Genomic DNA, 18,207 nt, shown 5'->3' with positions numbered 1-18,207 from the left:
CCCAGATTTAGGGTCTCAGCAAAAAAAGGTTTAGAGCCACTGTTCTAGAGCTCTGTTAAGGCCTGGAAGAAAGTGAGCCCGTCAGAAAAGCAGCACCAGTCACAGCTGCTGCTGGGGATGAAGCAGAGCACACGGGGAAGCCAGCCTACACACCAAAGAGGAGCAGCAGGAACTGAGTACAAGACTCCAGACTGACTACTGATCTGCATAACGAACAGACAAGGCCTTCCCTGTTTAGCTCTGCAAGGGAGCTTGAACTTTATGTGGCCTTTTGATTTACTTCTTCCCTGACCACTCCAGCACCACTGTTTTCAGACACTTCTGGGAGTTGGACTGTTAATCAACTTCTACCCCGTCTGCTCGCAAATAGCTATTGAGATAAAGTGGGGAGTAGTTCCATTGTCAAGAGAGATATTTTAACAATTTTTTAAGCCAGATTTGGAGCTTAGCCAGATAAACTGTCATTGTTTAACACTATGTTTAAACCCACACTGCATAACCTTTTTTTTTTTTTTTTGAACTGCTATAGTCACAACTGAGTTATATAACTGCTAAGTCAAACTTTTTTTGTTAAGGCACTTCAGAAATGGAGACAATACAAACATTAGCCCTATCTAGCTATTTTTTCCTAGAATGAAAAACTTTTATTACCCAATTACCTTTTATGATGATGGAGGAGCTAAACATTTACACATTCCACTTTCACAAAAAGTATTACTAGGAATAAAGTGCCGTTTGTGATACTAAGTACAGAACTGTCAACGCGCTTTTGAAAGAAAATTATCTGCTTACCTGTAATACAAATTTTTGATCTATGTACTTTTTGGCAATGCTGGGTTGGAATTCTTGGCTTTCCAAAAATCGTATGAAAAACTCATATACAAGCTGCAAGAAACAAAGTCACAATTCAGTGTATTGATTTTTTTTTTTTTTGCCTTTGTAAATTCTCTTCTGCTTTCTTAATTCCTTGGTACAACAAACGTCTGTTTTCAAAGACTTTACATAAAAGGTTTTTTTTCTGATTTGCCAGTTACCCAAAAGCTAGAAACAATTACGTGAACCTAACAAATTAGTCCTACTCATTTAACCTTAAGCTAGGGGAATTTCATTTTGGCTCCTACTAAAAACAGGCATTTGCCATGTTTGCTCATTGGCTTGTAAAGTTTTCTGGAGTGGCTGGCAAGCACAATCTAAGGCCCTCTGGACTTCTGAACTCATACAGAATAAAGCAATTATTATTTTAAGAGAGTTGGTGACAGTGTAGAAACATGTAATTGTAATCATAAACTGTTCTGAGCAGCATCCCGCTATAACCTGAAAAAGAGATGCTGAACACAGAATGGGATTTAACCAAAAATGTCCAACTTGATGGAATGGGTCAGCAAATAAGTATTCTCCAACCTTGGGGATCTCAGGGAAAAACATCTCTGCCCATATAATTGAGGGGAAAAGCAAATGACCATACCATTTGTGTAGCATGTAACAAAAAGCAAAAAAAAAAAGCAAAACAGAAGAGACACTCAAGTCCTCCTAGGAAAGTAGCTCTGAGCTGCTGCTAGTCAGCAGACTTGTACCAATTATTTCTCTCACACTTTTCCTAGGAGACCAACCATTTTAAAACATGTCCCCTTTCTAGCTTTTGTAACAAATGTTGGCACTGAAAATAAAATGCAAGCTAAAAATAAAGTTTAAAAAGCTGAAGTCTTTCTTTGCAATCTCCTCCGTATCCAGGTATTCTACACATCCTGCTTTCATTCAGTGGTTTCTTATACAAACAAACAAAAAAGGGAAAGGGAGGAGAAACCTGGAAGAAAAGAATTATTACTCTATTTAATTCTGCACTATGTCAAGGGGTGACAAAGTGTTAGCAGCCCTCTGACAGCTACGCAGGTTAGTTTTACTACCACAAAGGTAAAGAGCCAATTTAATACAAAATACCACCATTTGTTCATTTGCATGACTTATGTGAACTACAGCAATGGAAGCAATGAGGATAAGATGAAAAGACACGCAGGGTAGAACAGTACAGATCTTCCCTAAGGGTTTTAATATAGAAAACTATTTTTGTGTGATTTAATTATAAATGAGGGAGGAGACCTAATGCGTAAGTTTCTACTTCATGGAGGAATAATTGTTCAGCCTACTCCATCTCTCCCAGGTAGACCTGGGACCATGCATATGAGTGTTTCAAACCAGTTCTTCAGTTTAGAGAGGGACCAGTTATATTCCTGCATTTACAGAAATTCTCAGACTTCCCTTCCTGATGTTACAACTCTTAACTTACTCTAAATTTGCTTCCGGTGTAAGTCATGGTCCTCACTGATATCCCTGGGAGCTATACGTATTTTTGCAACAGATTCATTTGATGTAGCAGCTATTAATGATCTTGGCCCACTCTATAACATGAGTTTGTTTTCTCTGTTCAAATATATTTTGCATTAATTGTTGAAGACACACTAACATATCCCACAATGAAAGTATATGGCAGAGGGAAGAGCAACTCTTGAACAGCAAAGACGGGCAGAAGTGAGCAACTTTCCCAAGCCTCAGCTGAGCAAAGCATGACATTGGTTTTACTCCATTCCTGCTAAAGCTGCTAGAAAATGCTGTGTCAAGGAGCAGCAAGTACGCAACTCTCCACATGGGAATATTTTTTAATCAACTGGAAGAAAATAGGAACATGTGGGAAACCCTCAATCCTGTGCTGAATATAATTCCTTAAGTTAGGAAGACACTGAAAACTGCACAAAGATTTCTTCTGTTTTCATAGGTAACCCTGTTGTAGCAACAATGGGCAGGTAAAATAATGAGTCTGTTACTGTACTGTATGAACAAATTTCCACCTGATTCATAGATTAATAAAAGCTGCATAGAAACACCAGACATGTCAGGCAGTGATCTAAATCTGCTCTCAGATAAAAGTATTAAATACCTGTAAATGTGGCCATGATGCCTCAAGGGTGGGTTCATCTTCTTCTGGGTCAAATTCGTTGCTGTCACTAGGTGGGAGAGTTCTGAATATATTGCAAGATACCTAGAAAAAGTAAAAGCAAAGAAAATTAAGAGCTGCTTTTGAAATAATTAATTCTAGCTATCAAAATTCCGCACATTTATATAACTACTCCATGTATCTACCCTGGATATTGTACTGGTATCACTTCTTTTGCTTAATTCACATGCAAGGACCTTATGAAATGCTGCATTGCTAAGAAGTCATTAGCCAAGTAAATCTGCCACCTGCTACAGCATTCTCTTCCTCAAACATGTTAGGTCCTTTTTATTAGTCATGTCCTTAACCAAAACCTGCTGCCCAACTGTGCTCACTGCTGCCTCACCCTAGATAAACCAATCAGCTCATTACTAGGGGTCTACTTAATTTGAGTTTTGGGGTTTTCGCAGAAACTGCAAAAAACAGCACTGGCTGCAATTGCCAGAAAATATTGCATTGGCCATGATTTCCCACAAAATCAACCTAAAAACTTCCCCAGCATATTACTCATAGAATACGCTCTTTTAGAACGCCCCAATGCTTACCACAAGATGAGGACAATGTGACGATCACTGCAGCTATAGATCACATTACTGGAAGTTACCGTCTGCTACTGACATAAACTGTTTTCTCACCATCTTTTAAGACCCCTCCACCAATCAGCAGCAGGCAGGGTCGCTGGGAAATGCCTGCGAAATAGGCTCTTTCAGGCTGCAAAACCTGCTTTGTGTTGCCACAAGTTAAGCAGACCCCTACGCATTACCAGGGATCCTGGTTTTCTCCGATTTAAAAAAAATCCCCTATTTTTGGTTAAAAAAAAGTAACCCCCAAACCACGTTTTTCCAGGATTTAAATGAAACACCACTAATATAGACAGATAGACAGACAGATAGCAGTGCTTCGTTTTAGTCACAAAAATGTGGATTTGGGGTTACTTTTTTAACTGAAAATTGGGGATTTTTTTTAGATGATGCTATGAAGGTTTGCACAAAACTTAGCAGTCATTTTCCTTTGCATGGACAGGACGTTAACGAGTTTTGCCCAAGGTCTCACTTGTTACTTGTTATAGTTTCTACTGCTATGTACACATTCGGTCTCTGGACACACAGTACCAAATTTTTGTATTTGGCACACACAGCGAGCAATAAATAGTATTTAGTTGTCACTTATCCCATATTTTATTTCATGCTTCGTTTGCTTTACTTAATCTTATTGAGAAGTGCTTTGCTGAAACTGCCTGGCATTGATGCTAATAGCAAAAGGATTCCCAGTTGAAGTATCTTCCTGGATTATTTATACCACTGACTGTGGTTTCTATATTTTTGTGTGACAAATATGATAGACTGCAAAACTTGCTGTAGGGCCTTTATTTCCTCTTTGAAGGTAAAACTGTCCTTTCTTGGTCCAACTTCTCTAGCGTTTTTTCCAACCCTAAGTTGACTATCAACTACGAAAGAAAAGCTGCATGCCATGGGCTAGTCCAGTCTATACACAGCCCCTGTCAGCTCCTTCAAGATTCAGCGCAGTTCAGATGAACTGGGCAGAGATACTGTTGAAGCAGACACACACGATGAATCTTTCTTCAAAACATTCTGGTCTCTGCACCTGGGCTTTTACTCCTGTAATTCAGCAACCTGTCATAAATCAGCAGAAAGTTTCAAAGTATCTCTCAAGTTGTATTTGTTAGTTTAGCAAATGCGAACATCAAAAAGTATAAAAGCAAGCAAAGAACTATTAAAAAACCAGTCTGGGAAGAAGTGTATTTTATGGATCATAAAAGTAACAGAGATTCAAATACTATCCAGGCAATGGAGAAAGAATACAAGAGAGAAAGGAAGACAAGCTGGAATAACATGCAGCATAAATAATGGAAAAGGAAGAGAGTGACAAGAATGAGTGAAGGAAAGCACTAACAAGCAGATCAGCGAGTGGAGAGGAGGAAAACAGGAATGCTTAGATTTTTTTCTTCTTACCACAAGAGGGTGTATTTTGCTACAGTAACACTGGAACACATGGATTTTTACCAAAAAACTTACACGGTATTCACAAATCTTTGCTTTCAGTTACTCTGCACTCATACTGGCCAGATGTGTCGATTAGGAGCACACACCCTTGTTAAACACTAACAGAAAGCAGATTCAATTATCCTTACAAACATACTGGTTAAGAGGTTACTAATGTTTACTCCCAGGTTCTTTTCTCATTTCAGTACCATACAGATCGTCAATACAGTACAGATCATCCATGAGGAGGTTTCCAGTGTCATCTAGGCAATAAATCAAATGCGAGTGCCAGGTAACCAGAAAGATGTACTGCAGTCCTTTCCATCTGCAGAAGATTTCTGAGCTCTCACTACGGTACAAAGTCACACAGCTATAGATGAGGAAACAAGTCAGCAGCGAATACAAGGAGAAATAACCAGCACTAGAAGAGTTCTCTCTCTGTGACTGTCTATGTGGCAACGACAGGATGCTGAAATATATGCTGAAGCACTTAATTAATGGTTCGTGTTGAAAGAATCCTAGCCTTCTCGAGACTTGGGCCAGAACAGGGAAGAACTGCAACAAAAGCAAGTTTGCAGCTGCGGTTCATTTTTCTACAATCTTGTAGGATACAAGAAAAAACATCTTCCACAAATTTAATCTATATCCGGTTTGCATCAGTAGATCTGAAAAAGCATATGAGCTCAAACAGGCATAACCATAAAAAAAACCAACAACAAATAAAGATAAACTTTGCAACAGTCCCATAGCAGGACAAGTAATAGGCAGACAGGAGTTTTGACAAACACCTCAAATGAGCAAGAATTAGAGCTGCAACGCGGAACAGAAAAGAGACTGAAGTTGGTTAGTGCTGCTTCTTATAACTGCCATTTGTAATAATGCTTGAATCCCCATGATACCCCTTTCAGCGATGCACTGACAGAACTCAATAATTTTATGCCTCTTCTACCTGCAAGCTCACTAGACCTAGCTGAAAGAATACAGCTTGGGAGCATTTTGTTGTCTCTCAGTCAGCTTTTCTTTTTCTTTTGAGAAAGTTAATTCTCTTTATTTAGACAGACATTTGCAAACAAGAGACTAACAAAAATAGGTGCTGGAATCTAATTATTCTCAAAGGACTCAGCTCAAGTCAAAGCAAACGATATGCTTTCACCACTGCTTTAAGTGACAAATTAAAAATGGTGGGGGGGGGGCAATTAGTGTGGTCCTTAATTAATATACTATGCTTTTAACCAAAAAAGAAATTGTAAACATATTAAACTAAGGTTTTTCTTAATGCAGTTCCACTGATTTTAATGAATGGCATTAATTTGCTGCATCCCTGTTAGCCAACATACTAAGTTCTAATGTAAACTAAACCAATGTTTCTTGTGCAACTTGTTCAGAAATCTCTTTTAAAAGGACTTCTCTACAATCCCTGAACCAATTAAACCATCTCGGGTTCAACACAATGGCAATTCCTTATCAATACACTTAGTGTTTAAAGGTAAATCAACGGAGAATGTTGTGGGTTATGGGGTATTGAATATAGACCTATTTTTATTTAAAGTATCTGATTTCAGTTGATACAGTATCTTCAAATGTTTAATCAAGAAAAACAGCAGTCAATCTACTTGCCTTCTTATTAAAAACGTATTTAGGACATCCCTCTTTGACTAGTCAAAGCAACAGTCATTAATTGAAGGTGCATGTAGCGATGGGATGGCTTTGTTAGTCTCCATGGCCATGTGGTACGTGGCACTACAGACACATCAGCAGTGCCACATACAGCATGTTCCATTGTTCTCTGCACTGCAAGGAAGCAATATGGAGAGGTTTTTTGACCCCTGGATATCTAGGGGTCAAAAAACCCAAGGAGAAAAAATGCGGAGTGCGCACACGGCGGCAACGTGCACTACATGAAGCCAGAGCCTGGCCGGCAAGAGCCACACTCCACTGCTGGCCAGACTCCCCGTGGCAAGATCGTTGCTGCAGCCCCACAAGGCCCTCAGGACCCCAGGTAAGGCTGCTGTGGACAGCCCAGTGCTGGCCCCAGCCTCCCATACTTCATCCAGGGTAGCTTGCCGTGCGCCAGTGGACACGTGGCAGGGGCATTCCCCATGGACAACTAGGGGCGGCACAAGGTATGCTGCTGCTAGTTGTCCCTGGGGAACCAAACGTCCACGCATGTCTGGACACAGCCCGTAAGTCTATTCTAGTGTTATAGTAGTGTTTTCGCATACCATTATGCTTACTGCTGTCAAAAGTTATAGTAACAGGGCTGAGAGGGTCCTCAAGAGGTCATCTACTTCCTTATCCCAAAACAAGATGAGCTCTACTTAAACTGTACCTCCACCACTTAGTCCTTTATATATCTCAAAAGCTCCAAACTAATAAACATAAGCTGTGAACTGACAACACATATTAATAGGCCTTAAACTGCATTGTAACAATTCATCTGTCCTTCATGCTTTCACTTCTCTGCATGTCAATCTATTTGTCTGGTGGTTTGAAGGCCAATAACATGCTCCAAGGATTGGTGATTTTTATTAGGAGATATCAGGTGCTCTGTGAAAGAAGCCAGCATCAACATCCTCATTTGCAGATGGGACAACTGAGGTAGCAGGAAAGGAAGTAACGTGCCTCTGGTCCCTCAGCAAAGACCAGAACATACGTCTTTCAAGTTCCAGTCCTCTGTTCTACCCACCAGCCAATAAGGCCTCCAAAGTGGGACAGTTTAAATGCACCAACGGATGTAAATACTGTATTCAACACCTGCAATGGAAAATAAGTCTATTTATACTAAACGGAAGCCATCAATTTTGTTATAGGAAAAATATGGGTGTTTATTAACTTATTGTTCTTAAATAGAAGTTACAACAAAGAAACAGCAGACAGTACTCTAAGGCATAATAAGCAACTGTTTTGGTGCTGAATTCACACTGTTAAAAGATAATACAATGAAACCATCTTCCAACGCTTAAGTAACTCAAGACTTGAGAAGAGTCTGGGTAAAACTGAGTGCACATCTTACTAAATCCCTAATATAAACCAAGTGCTTACTAATTAAAAAATGGTAGTAACTTAAAACAGAATATACTCAGTTCCAGTATCAAAAATTAGCTGGAGACAGTGCCTGCTCATGGAAGCCCATTTGTTACACAGTTATGGAGGGCCTAATCTCTTTCAGTGATTAGAGTAGGAGTGGACAATTATTTCAGCTGGAGGGCTGAGATTTGGTCTGCTGGCAAAGGCTGCACACAAAATCTTTCAGAAAATAGCATTTTAAAAAATTATAGATTAAAAAAATCATATAATAAAAAATCAAACATCTACTATATTTAATTTTATTTTTAAAAAATAATGTCCTGATTTATGTGCATATTAGAGTGTATATTAGGACTGTGCAACATTTTGGCAGCCATTTCATTTCAGCGGTGTTTCAGGCCATTTTGGTGCCCGAAACACCGAATCTAAATCGAAACAGAAGGCTCAGAAACATCTCCAAAATGAAACAAGGCATCTGAAATGTTTCGGAAATTTTCAGAGTTTTGGAGCCGGGCTCGCAGGGAACCAGCTGTACGCTGCAGCCCTGCCGCGCGACTTAGCTCCACAGGGAGCAGAGATCCACACTGGGGGTCTCTTCACCGCTGCTGCCCGCCCTGCACTGCCCTAGCGACACGGGGTTGCATGGGGGAGGCAGCAGCAGCAAGGAGACCCCATTGCAGATCTCTGCTCCCTGCACAGCCAGGTCACGCAGCAGGGCAGTGCTGGTCCCTGCCATGTGACCTGGATCCACAGGGAGCAGAGATCTGTGGCAGGGTCTCCTCACTGCCACTGCCTGCCCCGTGCAGCCCCACATCATCGAGGCAGTGCGGGGTGGGGAGCGGTGGCAAGGAGACCCCCAGCGCAGATCTCTACTCCTTGCAGAGCAGAGTCATGCGGCAGGGACTAGCAGGCTTGCTTGCCACTCTGCATTGCTTCCCTGCCCTGCAACCCATGACAGGGATCAGAGATCCACTCAGGGATCTCCTTACCTTCATGGAGGGCAGCGGTCCTCCCCCTCCCCCAGATGAGCCACCCACAGCTCCGTCCTGCTCTCTGCTTGGGCCCCAAGCCCCACACGGCTGGGTAGGGCTGTGTGAAGTTTGCAGCCTGTTCAAAACAGATTAAGAGAAGATTCAGCTCTTCCAATCTCCAAAACAGATTCAGCCAAAACGAAACAGGACAGTGATCCGAAATACTGAAATGAATCACTGTCCTTCGAAATGGCCGAATCCAAAACTGAACCAAAACACAGCTGTTTCGCACAGCCCTAGTATAGATACAGGCAACTGCATAACAGCTCAAAATACAGTCCAACTCTTGTATATTGTGTTAGGGGGTGTGGGGCAGGTGCGACTGTGGAGGGGGTAGGGGGTGGGTGCAAACATGCGTGTGTGTGGGGAGCTGTTTGAGTGGTAGGTCTTGGGAGCTGGCTGGGGGTGGGGAGAGGAGGAGGAGGAAGGGCAGGAGGCGCATGCAGCAGAGCTCACCCAGGCAGTGCGGGACAGGTGCAGTCCACCCCTCTCGCCACCCTCAGCTGCCTCCACAGTGCCCCACATGAGGCCAAACCCTGCCCGCTCCCACCTGGGGTAGTCCACACCATACCCCCACCTATGCCTCCTAGCCCCAGCCGCAGCCAGTATGCATAGCTTCCCAGTGGGGCTGCTGCCAGTACAACTGCAGCTGCCTGGGTGCTGCTCAGCTCCTATGCTCAGTTCTTCCAGTGGCTCCTTCTCCTGCCCCTGCCGTTTTGCTTGGGGGATCAGGTAGTGCAGGGAAGCTGTGGAGATGCATGTTGGACAACAGATGCCCAGCCAGGTATTTGGTGTGAGGGGAGGGAAGGGGGAGCTGCAGCTGTGTGGCTCCTGCCCCAGAGCACAGGGCTCCAGCTCTCAAGCGCCTTGCAACCGCTCAGCCCATGCAGCATGATGAGCAGCTGCCTGTGGGCAGTCAAGTGGGTTGAAGATGGCCAGAGGCTGGAGCTGAAGTCCTACATACTGGGACAGGAGCCCTCTGGCTGCAGCTTCCACCCACCACCCTTCTCTATGATAACTGCTCCCCAGAGCTGCGTAGGAGGGGCAGGAGGAAGAGCTGCTGGAGGCAGGGGGAGCCAAGCAGTACCTGGGAAGCAGTAGCCCCATCAGGAAGCTGTACGTGATGGCCAGGCCCAGTGGAAGTGTGGCACAGGCTGCCCCTGGCAGGAGCGGGTAGGGCTCAGCCCTATGTGGAGTGCTGTGGGGCAGCCATGGGCTGAACTCAATCAATTGGTGGGCATGCCCCCTCAAACTGGATCCAAATCAGTTAGTGGGCCATGTTTTGTCCATCCCTGGGTTACAGGTTCACTGCTAAACGTGTCCCAAGAATTATTCATTATAAAGGACGATAGAACCGTATGGGTGTTTAAGTCACAGGTTAACAACCTTGCTGTCATGGGAGAACACTGAGCAGAGAACTTCGGCTAGTACCCACAGCCGCTTGAATGCCATCTTACAAGCATGTGGCCTCCCACTGAAACTCCACTTAGAGGTGGGCATCAGAGAGGGAAAAGACGACAGGCAGTCTGGGCAGCAGGAACAGGAAGTCAGTGCAAGCTCCATGTATACAGGGGCTGGGCTTTTAAAACAGGGAAAACAAATACTGACAAATTTATCCATGCAGATTCCAGGAGTCCCTTCCAACCCTAATTTTCTCTGACTCTGTTTCCATGATTATAAAGAATGACTGGGAAAGAAAGCCTTTAGCAACAATTAGTTAAAAGCCAATGCTGGTTCTGGAATACTATAAGCCTTGTTACAAAGCCATAATGATTTTGGGGGAGCAAGCAAAAACGTTAATACCAAAGTAACGGCCAGATGCCAGGCACATCAAAGACATTCAAATCCACTTGGACAGACAAGAAATTGAGCAGGCAAGAATCAACATGGAACAAATTAAGGGCACAAGTGTAACTGCAATGAATGTGCAATTCCTGTCATTTTATTTTTGATTTTCCACTTGAGAAAGAATTGCATGTTACCAGATGCAAAATAAATGTCTTGGTGAAAAGAACAGATGGATAATGTCAGCACGGAGTTACAGCACATGTTAAAGTAACTGGTATCTAAAGGTAATCCTAGCTTTAAAAAAATAAGGTATATCAATAGCATAAGCACCTCCTTTTTAAAGATCAACACTTATGCAATAACAGATTATACATCTTCAAAATACCATACATGGGCTACTACTGAAACAAAGCAGCAATGCAGTGCAATGGTGCAATACAATACAAGGTAGGGTCAATTCATACAATGCTTATTAACTTGGAGCTGTTGATATTTAATAACAGAACAGAACAGCTCCAAAATAGAGCAAGACAAAAAAAAGGGGGAATTTTCTCCTCAAGAAAAACCTTTTGTTGAAATTCCTCAAGCAGTACATTTTCTTACAATTTTATCCAACTTCATGTAATGATAAAAACAAGAATTATTTTTTAAAGTTTTTCCTCCATTAATAAATGTATAAAATATTGACCATTAGTTCTCAGTCCAGTACCTAACAACTATCCACGTGATACAATTGTGAGGGCACCTTAACAAGAAACAGCTTTAAAAAAATTGTCTGAATTTACTTGTTCAGTACCACAAGGTGCCTTTCTGACATGTGAGTTGAGTTTGCAAACCCCACTTCTCCCACTCCCCAAAAAGAGCATGAAAAAAAACAAAAACCAAACCATCTTAAGTTCCCAAAAGTCTTAAGAAATTTAAAAGCCCATCTGAGCCTGGGTGGCCCATCAGGCTAGTGTGGTAAGGGCACACCAGTTTCGGTAGCCTACAGAATCCAAGGGAGGGATGTGACCAGCATCATTCCTGATCAGTTCTGACTTCCCAGCCCAGACACCCAGACTCTCATTCACAGCTGGGCTGACAGGGAGAGGCAGCATTCATCAGGAGTGCACAGCAACACTTGCAGGTGGGATGGCATAAGAACAGTGCATCGGGCATTTATACCATGGGTTTAGGTCCCTTCCAACCCGATGATTAACTGGATTGACAGCAAGAGGCCTTAATTCCTCTGCCTCTGCACCCGCAAAATAACAAGCCTTATTTCATCTCCATGTTTCTCCATCTTTTAGCGCTTTTCTTCCACGCTGTTTTATCTTGAAGTGAATCGTCACGAATCGTGACTGAAATGAGAAAGCTAACTGTCTAAATATATTGCAACTGTAACAGAGCAAGAGAGCAGACTCTTCTGCCATTCATTCCTGGGGGATTTTCATGTTCCAGAAGGAACTGCATGTTTACACCAATTAGCAATACTTGAAGTTATCTACATAAATCCCTAGGTACAAATAAGAGATTGAAACTCAAAATACATACATATAGCATGCATGCCATTACTTATGTATGTGTCACACACACACACACATACACACACTCTACACTTAAGAGTATCCAGAGCCACTCTGACTCCGAGCCAACCATGCAAGTGGAAACAGCCTATTGAAATCCTTCTTCGTAGGCTATAAACCTTTTCATAATTTTTAGATTTCCAGACTCCAGTCCAAGAACAAGCTTCTCTGATCACGTAGTCTGACCTTCTGTACTTCTCACAGGCTATAGAATATTTCCCAGAAATTGGATTAAAGCATGAGCTTTTGAAAGATAATTAATGCTATCTTGTTGTCTTAAGGATCTCAAGTAATAGTGACTCCACTATCTTCCACTGTAACTGCTAGGAGATTACATCCTACTGCATGACTGAGCTTCTCTCTCCAACTTCCAGCCCCAGGAACTTGCTATACTTTTGTCTAAAAGGCTGAAAAAACCCACCAAGTATTGCCAGCCAAGTATCAGATATCTTCTGGTCAGGTTACCACTCAACCTCATCTTTAATAAGCTAAATAGAGTGATCTTCTTAAGCTTCATATAGTAGGCTTGTCTCCTAGCCCTGGAGTCGCTTTTACAGCTCTCCTTTCGTACTTCCTTCTTGAAATGCATTAGTTTGTTTAGTCCCGTTACTGCACTAGGACATCACGTTAACACCGTTTTCTATGACGTCCCAACACATTTTCTGAGTCTCCTATGGAAGTGAGGGCCAATGTTTTTGGCAGGCATGCCACAAATTAGCCCAACACCCTCTCTGAGTTCCATCTATGACCTCTTTCCCCTACCTGATCTGCTGCTCTGCTTTCTGCTCCCTGCCCTATCTGCAAGTGTGTTCCTTGCTCCTCCCTAATCTGCTGCCTGTACCAGTTGTGGGATGCGTGCCCAGTTGGTCATCTGCCCTATGTTATGGTACAGGCAGCAATCTTTGTCTCCAGATCACCCTTACAATTGCCTACATTCATGTATTTTGTTGGATGGTGACCCTTTAAATCAAGCAATTCTGATCACTTTGAAATAGCAACCCTTGCTTACCTGGCCTCAATCTTTGTGTTGTCTGCAAATGCAACTAGTAAAGGTTTTATATCATCACCTAGATCAGCATTTCTCAACCCGTGGGTCATGACCCAAAAGTGGTGAACAAACTTTAAAAATGGGTTCTCCTTTAAAGGAAAAAGATGGAAAACTGTGGCTTTTCCTTTGCAGGTTGTCAAGAGTTCCAGCCTGCAAGGGGCTGCTTGGGGCCCCTCATGCCCCAAACACACCCCTGGCTGCCCCACATACCACCCCCTGCCCCACACACTGGGGGGCCAAGGCCTGGGGGCAGTGGGTTGGGACTAAGGGGCACTGGGTCGGGACCAGCCATTGATGTTTACAAATGCGTCCTGATGCAAAAAATGTTGAGAACCACTGACCTAGCTCAAGGCTGTCCAACTCCAAAGTGGCTAGGGGCCACATGTGCCAGGATCCACAGTCCTTTGGCAGCATACCCCACACATGCAGGTGGGTGCTGTCCCATTCTACTGCACTCCGCGTAGGTACAGGCAGGTAGTTGTCCCTTGTGCAGTGCAGCAAAGCACCACACCCCACCCCACCTCACCTTCAGCTGCCTGCAGGTTCCCCTGTGGCACTGCACCACAGGGGCATTCTAGGCTGCCAGCTCTCTCTGCACCACAGGTTGTCCCATGCCTTACTGCCCTGCCCCGCACCCCGGGATAGAGACATTCAGCAGAAGCCAGGGGATGAAGGGGGAAGCCCTGAGACCCCAGATGCTTTCACAACTAGAGCAACATAGGCAGCAGCAGTGGTACGGGAGCCCCGGGGCCAAGTGGTAAGCCCTTGTATGCCATATGCAACTCACAGACTGCCATGATCTAGTTCAACCCTGATCTAGATGCCTAAACCAATCCCTGGGCAAACCTGCTATTAACAATACCTCATTGCTGTTGCTCCATTAGATAAATTCTGAGATGTTAGGTGGATTAAATACAGATTTGCTAAAACATGTGCCCTGTTAAGTCCATACAATGCACATTTATAATCAAGACATCATATGCAGTAAGTTTGAGAAATCCAAGTATACTATATCCCCAGATCTCCTTGCTGACGCACACTGAAGTAACAAATCTGAAGATACGCAAACTTGGGTTCTCTCAGATTTCAAACTGCGTGAAAAATGTTTCACTTCTGCCCACTATATTTGATCAGAAACAAAATGAAACCAAACTAAACCAAACTCTGGGAGAAAAAGGAGATGTTGACATGCTTTGTTAAAGTCCCTAAAGCAGATGAAAATCAAACCTCCTTTCTTGCCTCTCCCTCTCCCCCTTCCTGTCGCTGTTGGGCCCTGCTGGACATAGCCATTAGTGGCAGAAGAACAAGCAAGGGCTGTGCTGACAGAGCCCCACGCACCCTACAGCTGCCTGGCCCACTACCACTTGAGCCTCAGTGGCCTCGCGCATCCAGTCCAGGAGGAGCTCCATGGTCTAGATATGGCCTGGGGTAAATTTAACACCCCTGATATAAATAACGCAATTCTCCAACTCTCCCCCCACCCACCCTTTCCAAAACAGCAACCTTGCCAGGAAGAAAACACATAAAGCAAATCTTCAGAATTGCTCAGAACAGGCTTGCACCAAAACACCTGAGCCAAGACTACATTGAATTTAGGACAATTGGCAATGAAGTCCACTGCTGGCATAAGCATAATTAATGATAGTACAAAAATTTACACCTACCCTAAGACTGACTGCAACCTGCTGCCTCCTTAACACAGGGCAAGAGGTTGGATGCTGGCTTCAACCATAAATCGCTATTAAATAGCTCTCTTAAGATTAATAATTCTCAGAGTCAGATTCTGATCTCTTTTCTGCCAGTCTGGACCTAGAACGAAAGCAATAGAATCACCCTTGTCAGAAGAAAAGAAATCAGAATCTGGCTCTCTGGAGGTATTTTAGTGTGCATGTCTATGGTGCTTAAATTATTTACACCAGTTTTGCTCTTGCCTGTATTTAGCAGTCTCTTGACCACAGGTGACAGAAGAATCCTGACCTGAAGCTAGCTTTTGCCTATACTGATTATTTTTTTATTGTACCCGAGTTTTAATTATACAAGGTAAAAAGGACAGCTAGAGTACCAGAAACAAGTTTTGCATTTAAAACTCAGGTAAGCAGAGCCATATTTTACTTTAGGAACTAGATTTTACAGAGGAGTTTCATTAGTCAGCTAATAAGAGGCTGCTTATTAGTGACCCTTATTCAACTTGAAAATCATAGCAAATGATGTTTTGTGCAGGTTTTATGACTTAGGAAGGGAGGGTAACAATGTTCACCTACCAAGAAATTAATCCATACCTTTATATTTAATATCAAGTGATTTTTCTCATAGACTTTGTCTTCTTATAGGAAGAGTAATTTCTCTCTACTTGCTTCTTGCCCTCCAGAGTATATAGAAATCCAACTATGTGCACATTGTAGAAGAGTCCACAGATAATAGCAAACATTTATTTTATTCCACAACCAATGCTTAATCTCCTGGTAAAATAATCATCATGACTCTAGCCAAAGCCTGCAAATTTTGCTTCGCAAATGATTTTAAAATAAGCATCTGATTATTTGCTCAGAAAATTACATTAGTGACATATGCTTCTGAGTACAGTGTATCTTAATTGGTGAGAACCATTTTTCCTTACATCAGCCTAATTCTAAAGAAAGCAAAAGGCTCAATAGATGACACACCAAACACTGCAGGGGAATTGTGCAGAGTAAAATATACCCCTGAAGAGATCTGCTTAGTTCCATTTCCATTAATACAAATACCAGTCACTTTTCCCCAGCAAGTCTCATGGACGATCCTGGTAAGGCCCACATTGTTAGGTAACCACTAACTTGAAATTACAAAAAAAAAATGGGGGTGGAGGGGCATGGGAGAAAATCTAAGCACATTCAAGGTCTTTTAGCAGGTTGGCTAAAAAGACATGGCAACTATAATCAGCATGGATGAGAGACATATTTAGGGCCAGGCCCAGACCCAAAGGTGGCTATACAGGACTGAATTTAGACAGCTGACGTCCAAAGAGCAATCCAGATTTGCCCTTCTGAACTCCCCCTCCCCACAGCTCAGGGTCCTCATCACTCAGCTACAGAGTCAGAGTCCTCTTGCTTGCTTTCTTCTTGGCCTTATGACTTTTGGCTGCACAGTAGCCCAGCTTTTTCTTTTCTTTTTTTTTTTTAAATAAACAGAGGCACCTCATACCCAGACTTCTCTAGAGCCTGGCAGTTAAGGCACTGTTCTGGGAAGTAACTGATATAGGTTTGAATTCGCTCTGAAGGAAAAAGATGTATAACTTGAGTCTCCCACTTCCTGGGTCAGGGCTATCTTAGGTCAAAGAATAAGAGGACCAGTGCATACATTGTAGATAAAAATATAGATTTTTTTGTATACGAATGAGTTACACAAAATCCAACTAAAAAAAAATAAAATCAACTTCTCTCCGACAGCTGAAAGTAGCCTGCCACCAGACACCAAAATGAGAAAAAGGAGTCAAGTTTTTACAAGCAAAACGAGGAGGTAAAAAATAGCTTTCCTGTAAAGTACCTTAGAAAAGTGCTATATAGCACGTACAAAATACATGCTGGTGTATATACAATACAAACATTTTATTATTAGCACTCATTTGGAATGACCTGCAGAAATCATTCACAGATTCACCCCTCATGACTAATGATTCTCAGCATACTCATAAAACCTTCATACTCTTCGTCATAACATCACGCATACACAACAACCAACTGACAAGTGCATGTGTGCACAAGCATACATATTATGGAAAGCACAAGTAGCAATTTATACAGCTTGTTTGTCTGATTCGTCCCATTTTAAGAACTTGTTTTCAGTTGCCTTTATTTATTTTATTTTTTTTTACAAACTTTAGCCATTCAAACTGACATTTTCCATGCTTTGTCTCTGACGTGGGCCGAAGTTTCTTGGAAAATTTCAGCAACATCTACTCAGTCATTTCTTAGAACAAGGTCAGGGGAAAAAAGATGTTGTTTTCCCCATTTTAAAACAGTTTTGCCACTTCCCTGAGAAGCTGTAGCACCTCTGTGTGTGCCAAAGGGCAAGTTGGTAGAGTGGTTACCCCAGCATCAAGGATTTGTCTCTGGTAACCTTGTCATAATCCCCCAACTTTGGTCAATGAGACACCAAAAAAAAAAAATCAGTTCACATGGGATCAGTCAAGCTTTCTTGTTACAGCAGCAGATTCTCTGAAGATTATTTGAATTGAGCATGCTCCATCTCAGTGAAGCAGGGACTGAGCACAACTTTCCCTGCAGCTGCTCCTCTTGACAGCCAGGACCTCAAGAACCAAGTGCCATCTCTCCTGTGCTTGAAACACTCCCCCACCTGCACCCAGCTAGCAAGGAGCAGCTCAGCTAAAAGGCAGGGGGACAAGCACCTGAGCCTGGGAGCTGGAAGTAATGGAAGAGACTGGGACAAGGAACTAATGAAAGAGCTGGGGGTACCTGGTAGAACATATATAACCACTAAAGCATAACCCCTCCTCCCCAGAAGGAGAATACAGCTTTTCTCAACCCGTGGGTTACAGCCCAAAAGTGGGTCACAAGAATATTTCAAAGGGTCACGAGCTGCAGCAGGGCAGGGGGCAGTGGGAAGGTGCATGCCCCTTCCAGCATGGGAAGGGGGTGAGGGAGAGCTGTGCAGTCAGGTTGGCGGCACCGGGGCCAATGCCTCTGCTCACAGAGGTGGGAGGAGCCATGACCAGGCTGCCTGGTGTGGTGTGGCAGCCCCAGCGCAGGGCACGGTGGTA

General features: G+C 43.0%; 1 protein-coding gene across 5 annotated transcripts in view; it reads right to left on the bottom strand.

Moving 5' to 3' along the window:
- The window catches only part of PPP2R5E (protein phosphatase 2 regulatory subunit B'epsilon), a 109,082-nt gene that overhangs the window by 22,589 nt on the left and 68,286 nt on the right, over window positions 1–18,207 (bottom strand). For all 5 annotated transcript variants that reach the window (XM_059723324.1, XM_014598788.3, XM_019479993.2 and 2 more), the window contains 2 exons: window positions 2,933–3,034; window positions 793–885 (listed from right to left, as the gene is read on the bottom strand). In XM_059723324.1, the coding sequence (XP_059579307.1) occupies window positions 793–885; window positions 2,933–3,034 (195 nt within the window). The remainder of the gene's footprint in view (window positions 1–792; window positions 886–2,932; window positions 3,035–18,207) is intronic.

Source organism: Alligator mississippiensis, chromosome 2 (assembly GCF_030867095.1).
Source record: "Alligator mississippiensis isolate rAllMis1 chromosome 2, rAllMis1, whole genome shotgun sequence".
Lineage (NCBI taxonomy): Eukaryota > Metazoa > Chordata > Crocodylia > Alligatoridae > Alligator > Alligator mississippiensis.
This window is presented reverse-complemented; position numbering and strand designations above follow the sequence as displayed.